This window comes from Telmatherina bonti, assembly GCF_933228915.1.
Source record: "Telmatherina bonti genome assembly, chromosome: 11".
Taxonomy (NCBI): Eukaryota; Metazoa; Chordata; class Actinopteri; order Atheriniformes; family Telmatherinidae; genus Telmatherina; species Telmatherina bonti.
Window position 1 is genome coordinate 24,425,330 of NC_136629.1, and position 13,398 is coordinate 24,438,727.

General features: G+C 40.0%; 1 protein-coding gene across 11 annotated transcripts in view; it reads left to right on the forward strand.

Moving 5' to 3' along the window:
- Positions 1-12,674, forward strand: part of dst (dystonin) — an 88,420-nt gene extending 75,746 nt beyond the window's left edge. For 7 of the 11 annotated variants that reach the window (XM_079249268.1, XM_079249269.1, XM_079249271.1 and 4 more), the window contains 21 exons: positions 900-1,055; positions 1,403-1,609; positions 1,775-1,894; positions 2,440-2,609; positions 2,716-2,875; positions 3,351-3,545; positions 3,625-3,753; positions 4,078-4,221; positions 4,451-4,639; positions 4,726-4,855; positions 5,041-5,204; positions 5,283-5,445; positions 5,537-5,691; positions 5,766-5,840; positions 6,031-6,048; positions 8,356-8,473; positions 9,273-9,386; positions 10,410-10,600; positions 10,805-10,915; positions 11,381-11,507; positions 11,597-12,674. In XM_079249268.1, coding sequence (XP_079105394.1) covers positions 900-1,055; positions 1,403-1,609; positions 1,775-1,894; positions 2,440-2,609; positions 2,716-2,875; positions 3,351-3,545; positions 3,625-3,753; positions 4,078-4,221; positions 4,451-4,639; positions 4,726-4,855; positions 5,041-5,204; positions 5,283-5,445; positions 5,537-5,691; positions 5,766-5,840; positions 6,031-6,048; positions 8,356-8,473; positions 9,273-9,386; positions 10,410-10,600; positions 10,805-10,915; positions 11,381-11,507; positions 11,597-11,853 — 3,093 coding nt within the window. In that variant the 3' untranslated portion in view covers positions 11,854-12,674. The remainder of the gene's footprint in view (positions 1-899; positions 1,056-1,402; positions 1,610-1,774; positions 1,895-2,439; positions 2,610-2,715; positions 2,876-3,350; positions 3,546-3,624; positions 3,754-4,077; positions 4,222-4,450; positions 4,640-4,725; positions 4,856-5,040; positions 5,205-5,282; positions 5,446-5,536; positions 5,692-5,765; positions 5,841-6,030; positions 6,049-8,355; positions 8,474-9,272; positions 9,387-10,409; positions 10,601-10,804; positions 10,916-11,380; positions 11,508-11,596) is intronic. The other 4 variants (XM_079249264.1, XM_079249266.1, XM_079249263.1 and 1 more) reach the window with 2 other exon arrangements.
- The last annotated feature ends 724 nt before the right edge of the window (positions 12,675-13,398 follow it).

A 13,398-nucleotide genomic window follows, 5' to 3' on the forward strand; every position in this document is an offset into this window, starting at 1 on the left:
CTGATAATGAATGGTGTAAGTGCTGGCAAAGACACACAGGATGTGGTTACACTGTAGATCACAGTGGTGGAGCTGCCGTGTGAGTGGAACAACAGTGTTCTCACATGTTCCATTTAATGAAGCCCTGATAAGTGTGTAAAAGAAAGAGAAGTGATAAAAAGCCAAAAAAAAAAAAAAAAACCAAAAAAATAGTCATCTTTGTAATGTTAGTACTCAACAGCACCATCTTCCCCTTAGTGAGTCCTTGAACCTTAGTGAGTAAATATAATCATTTAACTTGAAAGATTTGAACCCTCTCTGCCTTTTTACCATCTTTCACTCCAGATATGGAGCTCTCTTTATTCTGCCTGTTGAAGTCTGCAGTCATGTTTTTGCTTCCTATTTACTTTGGTCCCGTTTCTTGGGATCCAAAGTCTTGTAAATCACAGAGCTGCCAAGATTTGCAGACCAAACCCTCTCATTATTTCTCTCTCATTCAAATTCAATTGTCGAGAGAGCTGAACAGAATATTCGAACAGAAAAGATTTTATACACCAACTAGTCCAGCTAAAAGGAGACTTGTGGCGTACAATATCAGACAACGACACATTGTTACCTTAAAATCACATCAGGTTTGTAATGTCATTAACACTGTTGACATGCAATGAGCCCCTCTGGCTTCCGCTGTGCTGAACGGATATCATTCAGTGATGGAGCCACTGTGGATCTTTCTCTCATTCGATTAAAAACTCATCATTGCCTTTCAGTCTCATCATCAGCCCCTACGGAGATGTTAACTTCCGCTGTTAAAACAGGCACAAATGAAGCTACCAGATAAGCTGGGTTGTACAGAGAGCTGTGATCTTCGACATCAGCATCGGACAGACAAATCAGCACTTTCTCATGCTCTGATTCCACAGGTGAAGCTTGAAGAGGCTTTAACGCTGGCTACAGATTTCCACAACTCTCTGCAAGACTTCATTGTCTGGCTAACCCAAGCTGAGCAGACGCTAAACATGGTTTCGCCTGCTTCTCTCATACTGGAGACCATCATGTTTCAGATTGATGAGCACAAGGTAATGTCTGCACACAAAGGACAGCTGCACAGTCTCTGAAAAGAAATCAAATGCTGATGAAAGGAAGTCCATTTTGAAATGCGTGATTACTTATTTTATTTGTGGGGTAAAACCAATAATCAGTCAGCGATCATGGTTAATGTTTACTCAGTCACCATTCTGCTTTGAGCTGAGGTCAGCCGTGACTTAATGGTATTTGTTTTGCAATTCAGAATGAAGCTCACTAGCACATTAATCAGATGAATTACACAACCCCCACCGTCAAGCCAAAACCTATTATTCCTTTTTGATATTATAACACCTGACCTGAATGTCTCCCTTCTCTGTGATCTTCTTTGTTTGCGTAGATGTTTGTGACAGAGGTGAATTCCCACAGAGAGCACATTATCGAACTGGACAAGAGCGGAACACATCTGAAGTACTTCAGCCAGAAGCAGGATGTGGTTCTGATCAAGAACCTGCTGCTCAGCGTGCAGGGTCGCTGGGAGAAGCTGGTGCAGAGGTCTGTGGAGCGAGGTCGTCTGCTGGATGATGCCAGAAAGAGGGCCAAGCAGGTACTGCTATACTGAAAATGATAAATCATCTTTCACTCGTATCAGGCATTTTTCTTTTCTTTGGCCAAACTAAGTTGTGAAAACTAAGCGGGTCTTTGTGATAAGTCAAGTAAAATTATGTTTTGTTTTCTAAATATTTGACTTTGTTTCTTATGTTTCCATTAGTTCCATGAAACCTTTAATAAACTGATGGAGTGGTTGGATGAGTCAGAGAAGAGTCTGGACTCTGAAGTGGAAATTGCCAATGATCCAGATAAAATCAAGATGCAGCTGGCGCAGCACAAGGTGACTGATCATATTTTATAAAGGTTTATGGAACTTAATAAAGCCAGAGGCTTTTAACAGCATCTACAGCATAGTTTCGTACATTAAACAGAGACGTCTGCATCTGAACGACTGTTCACAAGCTAAAATAAAACTCTTGCTTCATGTTAAAAGTGTTCATGCCTGAGAGCAAGAAGCCAAAGAGAAAAAGGATAATGATGGAAATAGCATTTTCCAAAGAATGCATAAATCATAGATGTACTTGTGTTACAGTTCCATCTTGTTGTGCTTGTAGTGCTATGTGGGGAGATTGGGCTAATCCTAGCATAATCCTGAGATGGACCAAATGTATTAAGGATTGGATACTTTTAATCTCTGTGGCTGTTGAGTTTTGACCCCCTTTTTGTTTCCCTCATGAGCACTGTTGTCTTAATCCAAAACATACACATACAGAGTAGAGTTCTGTTCGACATGTTTAAAAGTAAGAAGCAAAGCCGGTGTTGCCGTGTTCATGTAAAAGATACTGCTGTGAGCATGTCTCTAACGGCATTCATTCTCAAATGCAGGAGTTCCAAAGAGCTTTGGGCAGCAAACACTCTGTGTATGACACCACCTCTCGAACAGGGCGCGCCCTGAAAGATAAAACCTCCCTTCAGGATGATAATCAGAAACTGGACGACATGCTGAGCGAGCTGCGGGACAAATGGGACACTGTTTGTGGCAAGTCAATAGAAAGGTTAGGAAGAAAAAAATCTTCTTACATTTGTTCCTGCTTTTAATCCCTGCAGCCTGGAAGGACAATAACAGCGACTTTCACTATGAGTCATTTATCTGCCCTGCAGGCAAAACAAGCTGGAGGAGGCCCTGTTGTTCTCAGGACAGTTTACAGATGCCCTCCAAGCTCTCATTGACTGGCTGTACAGAGTGGAGCCTCAGCTGGCTGAGGACCAGCCTGTACATGGAGACATAGATCTGGTTCTCAACCTGATAGACAACCACAAGGTACAGAGCAACAGCAAACCAAACAAGCAGCATGACTTGCACAGTCACAGCATAAAGAAAATTACAAAAATAAAAGCTTTCACAGCTGCACCACCACTGTTTCTTTTTATTTCATTTTAAGCATATCAGCACGTAAACAAGATTTGGGTCATAGAGCCATTAAAAACAGTTATTTTCTCATTTTTTTTTTTGTTTTGAAATAAAAAATTATAGAGAATATGTGCTTTTATGTTTGATAGTTTTCCAAAGACAATATTAAAAAGAATCCACATGCAACCTTCTTCTTTGTATTATAAGAAAAGAAATTTGCTTGAACTATAATATTAACCCAAAGTCATGTCCAGTAAAATGCTAAAAGGGAACTTTACTCTGCCTGTCATCACCAGTATGTAGTATTTTTGAAGCAGTTTTCGCAGTGGTGTTTTAAGCTGGTTAATACGGTTCGACTGTGTCCTCCATGAACTTGTCGCTTCAGGTCTTCCAGAAAGAGCTGGGAAAGCGGACGGTGAGCGTTCAGGCTCTCAAGCGTTCAGCAAGGGAGCTGATCGAGAGCAGTCATGATGACTCTTCCTGGGTCAAAGTCCAGATGCAGGAGCTGGGTACTCGCTGGGAGACAGTGTGCAACCTCTCTGTGTCAAAGCAGGCCCGGCTGGAACAGGCCCTGTGCCAGGTACCGTAGAGCTGCAACTGGGTTTAGATGGGAAGTAAATTCACTCCGACTCTGACTGATGTGTCTTGTCTGCCTGCAGGCTGAGGAGTTCCACTCTACCGTTCACATCCTGCTAGAATGGCTGGCTGAGGCTGAGCAGAGCTTGCGTTTCCATGGCACCCTGCCGGATGATGAGGAGGCTCTGCGGGCACTCATTGAACAACACAAGGTAATAAAATGTATATTTAAATCTAAAGATCAAAGTTCCTATTTAAATTGTAGATTTTGGCTGTCTTCAGTTACCTTGGTACAGAAACAAAACATGGCAGCGTTCTTTTGTGATGAAAAGCAGTTGAGACGCTGTCAATGCAACCTGTCTGCTGCGCCTCTTGCCAGCTTCCATTCCCAAACGGCAGAACTGTATTTAAAAACTATGATCTCATCTGATTAAAATCTGCCATTAAAACAAGTATGAGCTTTGTTTCATTTTTATGTTTTCGCTGAAGATAATTCAGTTCCAAACATAAACTCTTTGGCGTGTGCTATTTCGAAGGAATTCATGAGAAAGCTGGAGGAAAAGCGAGTGGCTTTGACGAAAGCAACCAGCATGGGGGAGGCCATTCTCAGCATCTGCCATCCGGACTCCATCACAACCATCAAGCACTGGAACACTATCATTAAAGCCCGGTTTGAGGAGGTCAGTACACAGCTGCATGTTGGCATGTATGCGTGTCACACCTGTTGGTGCGAAAGAACATATTGCAATTATTTGGTGCTTCGAACTACAATAGGGATTTATGTCAAGGTTTTGTAAACTGCAGCCTTAATGGAACTGATGTTGTTCTTTTATCCTAAATATGGCGATGCTGTATACAGTAAACAGATAATAATATACATTAGTAAAATGTGTAATGCTGCTGTTATAGGTGCAAGCATGGGCCAGGCAGCATCAGCAGAGACTGGCCACCGCCCTCACTGAGTTGTTAACCACTCAAGCGCTGCTGGAGAACCTTCTGACCTGGTTACAGTGGGCTGAAACCAACATCAACGATAAGGACAAGGAGCTGCTGCCTCAGGAGATTGAAGAGATCAAAACCCTCATAGCAGAACATCAGGTGAAGTCAAACTGTGGACAATTATGTTATCTAAAGCATCTCGTGTTGGTGGCTGTTTTAATGACAGTAGCTACTTTTCCCTGCAGGCATTCATGGAGGAAATGACCAGGAAGCAACCAGATGTTGACAAAATCACTAAAACACACAAAAGGAAGGCTGCTGTGGAGCCTCAAATTCAGTCCCAGATCCCTGTGCTGGACAAAGGAAGAACTGGAAGTACGTGTCCCACACATATCCCTCACAGAGCGTGACCTGAGCCATCTGGCTGAGTGTTGAGTCACTGAAGGATGATGAGACATCCTCATCTTGCCCATTTTGGCACCTGGAATAAGGTCATCGTAAATCCTCCCGATTAAAGCATGAAAGTCCAGTCACAGTGAGGCTTTGTGTTTCATTTACAGGAAAACGCTCTCCCACACAAGCGATGTATGCTGCAACAACACAAGCTCCCATTGAAACCAAGAACCCACAGGTCAACCTGCTGGTCACCAAGTGGCAGCATGTGTGGCTGCTGGCTTTAGACAGAAGGAGGAAACTCAACGATGCTTTGGATAGACTGGAAGAGGTACATCCGGTTCTCGGTGTTGTAAGTGCACATTTATTAAAAATTCGCCTTTATTCTTTTTTTCTTTTTTTCTTTCAGTTAAAGGAGTTTGCCAACTTTGACTTTGACGTATGGCGTAAACGCTACATGCGCTGGATGAACCACAAAAAATCTCGCGTGATGGATTTCTTCCGTCGCATTGACAAAGATCAAGATGGCAAGGTGACCCGACAGGAGTTCATTGAGGGAATTCTCTCTTCCAGTAAGTATCCGGCTGAAAAAAATCACCACTAAACAACATGCAACCAACTGGAAAATGACTAATTTTGCACCGCATGATGGCATCTTAACAGAGTTTCCTACCAGTCGCTTGGAGATGAGTGCCGTGGCTGACATATTCGACAGGGACGGCGATGGATACATCGACTACTACGAGTTTGTGGCAGCTCTTCATCCAAACAAAGATGCCTACAAACCACTAACAGATGCAGACAAGATTGAAGACGAGGTACTCAAAGTCTTATGCCTTAAGTTTTAAACTGTCGCTGGCGCACAATTTAATACAAATGATTTGTTTTGTAGGTTACGCGTCAAGTCGCAAAATGCAAATGTCCAAAACGATTCCAAGTGGAGCAAATTGGAGCAAACAAATACAGGGTGAGCCGATTTTTTACCTGCTTAACTTTAACATGACTTTTTCGACAAACAAGTAATGTCATGCTTTGATAATATTAAAAGTACTGAAATAACTTTTTATGGCAACGTCTTAGTGAAGGTAAGTTGTTAAATACGCTTAACACCTGCTAACTTTTCTGCATTTCTCTCTCGTTGTTCTTCACATCACCAGTTCTACCTTGGAAATCAGGTACAAATCAGTGTCCATTTCTGTTTTTGTCTTCTTGTTCTTGTGCCTTTTCAAGCCTTTTTGCTTTTGCCACATTTGCTGTCAAATTAACACATTCTGCCCAGTTATCAGGCTGGAACTCAGAAGTAGAAATTATAACGAAAAAAAGAAAAACCTTTGGCCATTTTATTTAATCTACACAGGATATTATGTAAAATATGTTTTTTAAGCTAACAATTATTCATGCTAGCTGCATATGATCAGCAATTTGACTTGATTTGAAAAATTTAAATGAAAGGAGGATGAACATGTTTAAATTTCACATAATTTTGCTTTAAATTTGTTACATTAGTACAATTTTCAGATTATTTTAAAATGAATGAAAAAGAAAATCAGTGTTGCAAATCTTTACATATCTACTTTTGAGTTTCAGAAAATGCTAGATTGGCTTACCGGCACCATTTCAGCCCATGTTTTTTATTGGTTTATGGGCATAAATCCATCTGCTGGGCATATATTAATGCTTTCTGTGTGCTTTACTTGGGTGCTTCAGTTTACACAAACACAGGCTCACACAGAGTTGCGTGTCAGCCGACTCACATATTTTCAAAACTGGGCAGCCGTCATAATTTAAGTAAATATTTTGCTTTCATTTACTGAGTTTTATGATCCCTGACATATTGCATGTTGCACAAAGTTGATTTCTGATACGGGTTAGTGAAAGGGGACACGGGTGTCGGTGATGGTTTATGTGTTAGTTTGTTTTGATGTATAACACAACAATGAATTGAAATAACTCTTTTGACAGTTTGGTCTGGTTCACTGCTTACATGACTCCTTAATCGGCGATGAGACAATAGCAAACAGGGAAAATCAAAATCTTACGCCTCACCTACACGTTGCAGTTTTGGAAAGCTGTATTCTGGTAAATGGTTACTCTTAAGCTGTTTTTTTGTGCCTTTTTTCCTCCAGATCATCATCACCTTTAATGTATCTGATCACTAGATTCACCAGTTGCATTAAATCATTCAGACAATCATATGAGTGCAAGATTTAGAAGATTTTAGGAAATGCCATAAGATGATGAGAAAGAAGAAGAGGGTCATCAGTGTTTGGTCATGTGTGCGTGTCGCACTGTGGTGGATTAGAAGGATTCGACTCAAACCATTCCTCATGTCGTTCTCAGTGTGTCGTTGGAACTAGCTGCATTTGATCTGCATCAGTGTCAACACATCCTGAGTATTTAAGTTGTAGCCGTAGAAAGTGCAACAAAGATTGCAGGAGATGTTTGCTGTTTGTTCGCTTGATCATGATGTGACGTCTTTGAAAAAAAGCATGCAGCTGTGATTGTCACTTTTGTTGTCTTTGCAAATGACGTTTTTGTGCTAATGCTCACGGTCACATCCAACTGGCTGACATCTGCCTCGTCACCCCCATAGAGCTTGAACCATTCGTATCCATAACACGCTCTCAGTTTTGTTGTGTAAAGTGTGTGTGCTTGGCTGGTGAGGTGAAGGCAAATCATACACCAGCGCCACCTGGTGGTATAATGATGTGCCTTCATCATTTCTTTTATTAACAGGCTGTGGTTAGATGATGCTGAAAGAAGTCAGATAATAACTGTAAAAAAAGTTTTCAAATGAGCAGAAATGTCAAAGATATTATCAGTCTGGTTACATTAGTAAGTCTTTCAGGTTTGAGTAGCTGCTTGCAACCACCCCTTAGCTTTATGACACATTACAAGAAATTAATTTCTAAATATAGCTGAATAAATGGGGAGTTTATTTACTTCTTATGAGTAAGAATGATGTAAATTTCACAAACATATTTATGTATTAACCATTCTGTCCTGACAGTTAACCAGTCAGGCTCAAGATTAAATTAAATGCTTCCTTGTGTTAGTGTCAGACATAAAGATAAGAGTCACTTTAGTGCAACAGAAGCTCAGTCAGTGATGTAAAAATGATAATTATACACACTGACGAACCTTAAAGATAAAAACCAGTTGGATTGACCTTTGTGTAATTTATATTATATAGCTTCTGAATGAAAACTGAAAATTATTGTTTTGTCTCAAAATCTTTCTGTGTTTATGTCTAAATCTATGCAACATGGAAAGAAAACATAAAACATAAAGTTTTATATTTATAATCAAAATGGTGTCATTCAATATATTATGTAGAATTAGTCTAAATAAATTAACTGCAAATATAAATCAGAATCTTAAAAGCGATCTGGTTTTCAGTGTTGCACAGCCTGCAGAACAAGATGCTTGTTGGAAGGTCAGTATTTTTCACATGTCCCCTGTTTTTCCTGCCACTGCTGTAGTTTGGAGACTCTCAGCAGCTGCGTCTTGTGCGAATTTTACGTAGCACAGTGATGGTGCGAGTGGGAGGAGGCTGGATGGCTCTGGATGAGTTCCTGGTGAAGAATGACCCCTGTCGAGGTGAGTCTAAAAAGAAGAAAAAGTTGAATAATTCTATATTAAATAATACGCTAATTCAGTTTTTCCATTGATTTTGTTCTGTGGTTATTTATATTTATTAATTTTATTTAATACTTTGGCAACTGAAGGAGCCTCTGTTGGTAGTATACTAAAGTTTTGGTCATGAATACAAATCTTTTTTGATCATCTAGAAGTATATCCGCCTCTGTTTGGACAATACAGTTTGTAAGTGACACAATGAAAACATTTTGCAAAGTTCAATGATGACTGATCAGAACGTGTTTAAAGTCAGGATTACTGAGTTTAGTCACATTACTGAGGATTAAAGTCAGTAGGGAGAGATTCACTTAGAAAAACACTCGAGTATATTAGTGCAATCACTACACTTTAGTACTGAACATGGTTATTAAAATTAACAGACTTGAGAAGGATTTGCTTTCATGGTTCTAAGTTCACAGGCTTTGGAAAGCTAAACATCTAATCCTCAACATGAATATAAATGGAAGTCAGTACTGTGACTGTAGGCACTGTTTCATCTGGCTCCTGTGCTTTAAAGTCATGCCAGTAGTATCTTCTTTTCACTTACTTTTTTATATTGTGAGTCAGATATAAAGCAAGACTAAATGCATCCCCTAAAAATATATTAGAAAACAGTTACAGATTATCAACTGGTCACCAATTTATGCATGGAAATATCTTCTCTGTGCCTACATTTACTGCAAAAGTTTCATCTCTTCTTCTCTCTGCTGTGTTTCCTGCTAAACCATCCTCCCGCTGAACATGATTTGGTTTCTTCTAGTTCATCACCATGGGAGCAAAATGTTGCGCTCGGAATCAAACTCTTCAATTACTCAGTCTCCTCTAGGTTGGCAAATCTCACACTTTCTCTCCATGCTCCATGAACCCACCAGTGGTATGTGTGTTTGCACATCCGAGTGTGCGCTGCTTGTGTTGGTCCTGCTGTGAACCTTTCGTGTAGCGTAGCTGCGTGCGAGCGCTCATTGTGAATGAATAGCACCGAGAAACCAGCTGCACTCACAATCAGCCATCACCGAGCTGTGGCTGGTTTTCATGCATGCAGTTGTTTGTGTGAGTCACATCACCCGCTGACACTTACTCTGGGACACCGGAGTATTTTGGGACTTGACGCAACAAAATCAGTTTGTGATTTTCTCAGCATGTAACAAGGAGCCAGATATTTCAAGTTCAAGAAGTACTTAGCTGGCTGAAGTGTGTTACCTGTAAATATGCAGAAAATATTCCAACTTCATTGTTGGAGGAAATGTATGATGTTTTCTTTATGGAAAACCATTTTTATTTCAGGTTATTTTGTTCAATAAATCTTTACTTTAAACTGCATGCAAACTTTATTTTCCTAATTTTTCTGTTTTCTTTTGTGCTGCTTATATTTTTGTGGTTTTTGTAATTCCACTAATTTGGACAGCTTTGGTTATGCAAGTGTTTATATATTTGGATTTGATTTAATTCAGCCAATAATAATAATTTTATTCCACTACTGTTGCAGCAGCTTTTTTTTTTTTTTTTTTTTTAATCTTTGTTGGACAGTGTGGAAGAGATTTGAAATTGCATGAGTTCTGCTTTTGAAATACTTTGAGGACAGTCTTATTATATACAACTTTATTGTATAAGTCTGCACTTTCCTAATAATTTCTCAGGTATTTCTTAAGAGGTTTTTGGAAAATTCTTGGTAATTATTTAGAAAAACAGAGATATTACTAAATATGAACATTTGAACAAAGAATAAAGGATAATGTTTATGAAATTATGAGGAAATCTAAGACTTAAAGAGGAAGATAAAAACGTAAACTCATCATTACCATCATCATCATCCATACACCAATAGAAATTACTATAAAAATATTATAATAACAAGCTTGCTTGTGGACTGTGGCTGATGTGGACTGTTGTGTCTTAGCTAAAGGCAGGACAAATATGGAGCTGCGGGAAAAGTTCATCCTCCCAGAGGGAACCACACAGGTGATGGCCAGCTTCCGATACAGAGGCCGAAGGTCTCGGCCATCATCCAGAGGAGCTTCTCCCAACAGGTCCACCTCCAGTCAGAGCTGCCCAGTCCCATCAAACCCAAACGTGACCAGCACACCAAAGGTGAGAAGTCCCACCTGCTGCCTGAGCCAGTTTCCTCGCCTCTCTTTGCCATGTTTACACCACACATGAATATTCCTCTCATGTACCTGCTTTTGTTTATTCGTTCATAATGTGGATTATTTTCTATGCCTCTTCCATCTAGTTTTACTTGTAGTTATTTTGATTTGTAAATCCATGTTTTTTTGATTTGCCATTGTTCCCCAGACTCCCCAACACATAACCCGCAATTATGATAAGCCATGGCTTACAAACAGCAAACCCTCTACTCCTCTTAAATCATCAGACTCCTTTGGGAGCCAAGGTTCACCCTCAGAGGTATCATCTTATTCAGCACAAGATGCAGAGTGCTTCTGTCATGTGACCCAACTGAAATCTGCTGAAAAAAAAAAAAGCTAACTAAACACCAGCGGGAAATAAAAGTTGCATGTGTGTGACGGCAGATTTCCTAACAATGACCGGAAAAGTTCAGCAGAAACGCATTTCAGTTGAGTCTATAAACTTTAATTTGTATAAGTCATGGAGTCAATGTTTGTGGCCTGAAAGCTTTCTGCTTCATTTGACATGTATGTCTTTATTTGTGTGATTCTTTCAAGACCAATTGACTTCTCATACTAACTGTTGCTCACAGAAACATCCCAGCTGTTGCACAAGTAATCATTTTGAAACTAACCCATTAACAATGTTGGTATTTCTTAGTGCACATTGAAGTGTACTTTATCTGGTTAGAACAATCGTTTTTTTATAATGAAGTACAAATAAAATAAGCTTGTGTGTTTACAGAGCACAGCAGTGCAAGGCAGCAAACTGCGCCTTCCTGGCTACTTATCTGGCAAAGGCTTTCAGTCGGCTGAAGAGGGAACCTTGATCAATGCTGCTGTATTAAAGGCTCGAACACAGATGATAGGCGGTGAGTAGAACTTTCAGATATTTCTCAGTATCCGTCCCATTTGGAGATTTAAACTGAAACCATTAATTATTTGTCTTTTATACTTTTAGAGTCGAGAAAAAATTCTAGCCGGCCAGGAAGTAAAGCTGGAAGCAGAGGGAGCAGTCGCAGAGGGAGCGACGCCTCTGACTTTGACATCTCAGACATCCAGTCTGTGTGCTCAGATGCCTCAGAGACAGTCGGGGAACCCACTCGAGTGACACCACGCTCTGCATCCCGCCAACACGGAGGAAAACCCTCGAAGATCCCCACTCCTCAAAGAAAAACCACTCCCACAAGCAAACTGGCCAAGGGATCCAAGCGATAGTCAGTGGCCTTGAAAACAACAACAACAACAAAAAATACAGAAGCTAGTTGCACCTGAAACACACCATAGACACTGGAGTTGTCTAACTTAAGAGACTGCAAACGTGTTGAGTGTTATTTAAATTGTTGCAAAAGATGTAAAATATTCTGTCAAGATGCAATATGGAAGGAACGTTAATGGCCTTGTGTATTTGTTTTTAATGTATTTAATTTCTTTGTGACAATGTCAAATTGTTTTGTATTGTACTTTATTTTATTTATGCAAATCCTGTAGAGGAGTGATGGTCACTAGAATATCCAAGAATAACCATGATGAACGGTTAATTAACATTTCTTGACACTAATGAAGGGCAAATGCAGGTTCGCACTCTGAGAGTTACTGAATGTACTGTAATTTATGTATGCTAATGTTTGGAGTATATGGTGCATTATGGTACCATTCAAAGCACTGCAATTATCTATTTAAGTGCTATGTAATACTGCCACCTTGCATTTAAAGGGCAATGCAATATACCACAATAAACCCAAGTAAGCACTACAGAAACCTTTGGAAATCGTTACGCCCTCGTTAACAGAAGTAGCAGAAACCTTCAAAAAGCTTTTGCGTCCTGTTTGTTTGTCGGCCGCTGGAGCCCCTGTTTTTGTTTTTTTTCTCCACTTTACAGCAATGTGTGCATTGGCCTTGAAGACATCCCACTCCATGTTGCCATTCTCTGTGCATTCATGTAAATGTATGGTTAATTTCGGTAGAGCTGAAATTGTTACTGTAACGTTACTTTGTAATAAACCCGCTTGCAGAAAGCCACCAGAGACTGGTGGGGACCACAGATTTGTCTTTGTTTTTCTCACTTTGCAATCAGTTTTAATTTATTATTTGCATCCATGTTTTTCAGCTGTTATCTGCTTTATATTACATTGTTGAATGGACTTCTTTTCGTGCAGCTAGTTTTTAGTTGCAGTACAGAGATCTAGTCTAGCTGGAATGTTTGCAGAGTGTCTTGTGTTTGGCTGTGAAATACTACGCCTTCCTCTGAGAGAGAGAGTATAGATAGTTTAACACTATCTTCAATGGACATACACTTAACTGTTTAAAAGTACACTGGCTGTAAAAACCTATTTTTGCCAATCAGAAATGTACTAAAATTCTGCACTCTGACAAACAAATCTCTTTAATAAGATAAAGTCCAGACTTGTTTTTAAACTGGTAATTCTGCACATTTGCATTAAGTTCAACTGCCTGTCCTCGATGTGTTGTCTCGTGTGGGAGACTGAGCTACACCATCGTTGACTGTCGGCCTAACTGGCCTATGAAAAGAGACGATCCCATGGGGACCGCAGGTGGAATGGAGCTCAGGGGTCAGGCTCCTCAGAGATCCAGAGCTTCTAATGTGAATGGTCCGCCTGTTCAGTTCAGACACTGGCACTGGGATGGCACTTTAAAGTGGGACATAACCTCACATCAGATACTGGAAACGATCCATAAGCAGGAGTCCTGGGGCTTTTCAGGAATATGTGAGTACTCTCCACATTTTCTGCTTTATTTGAT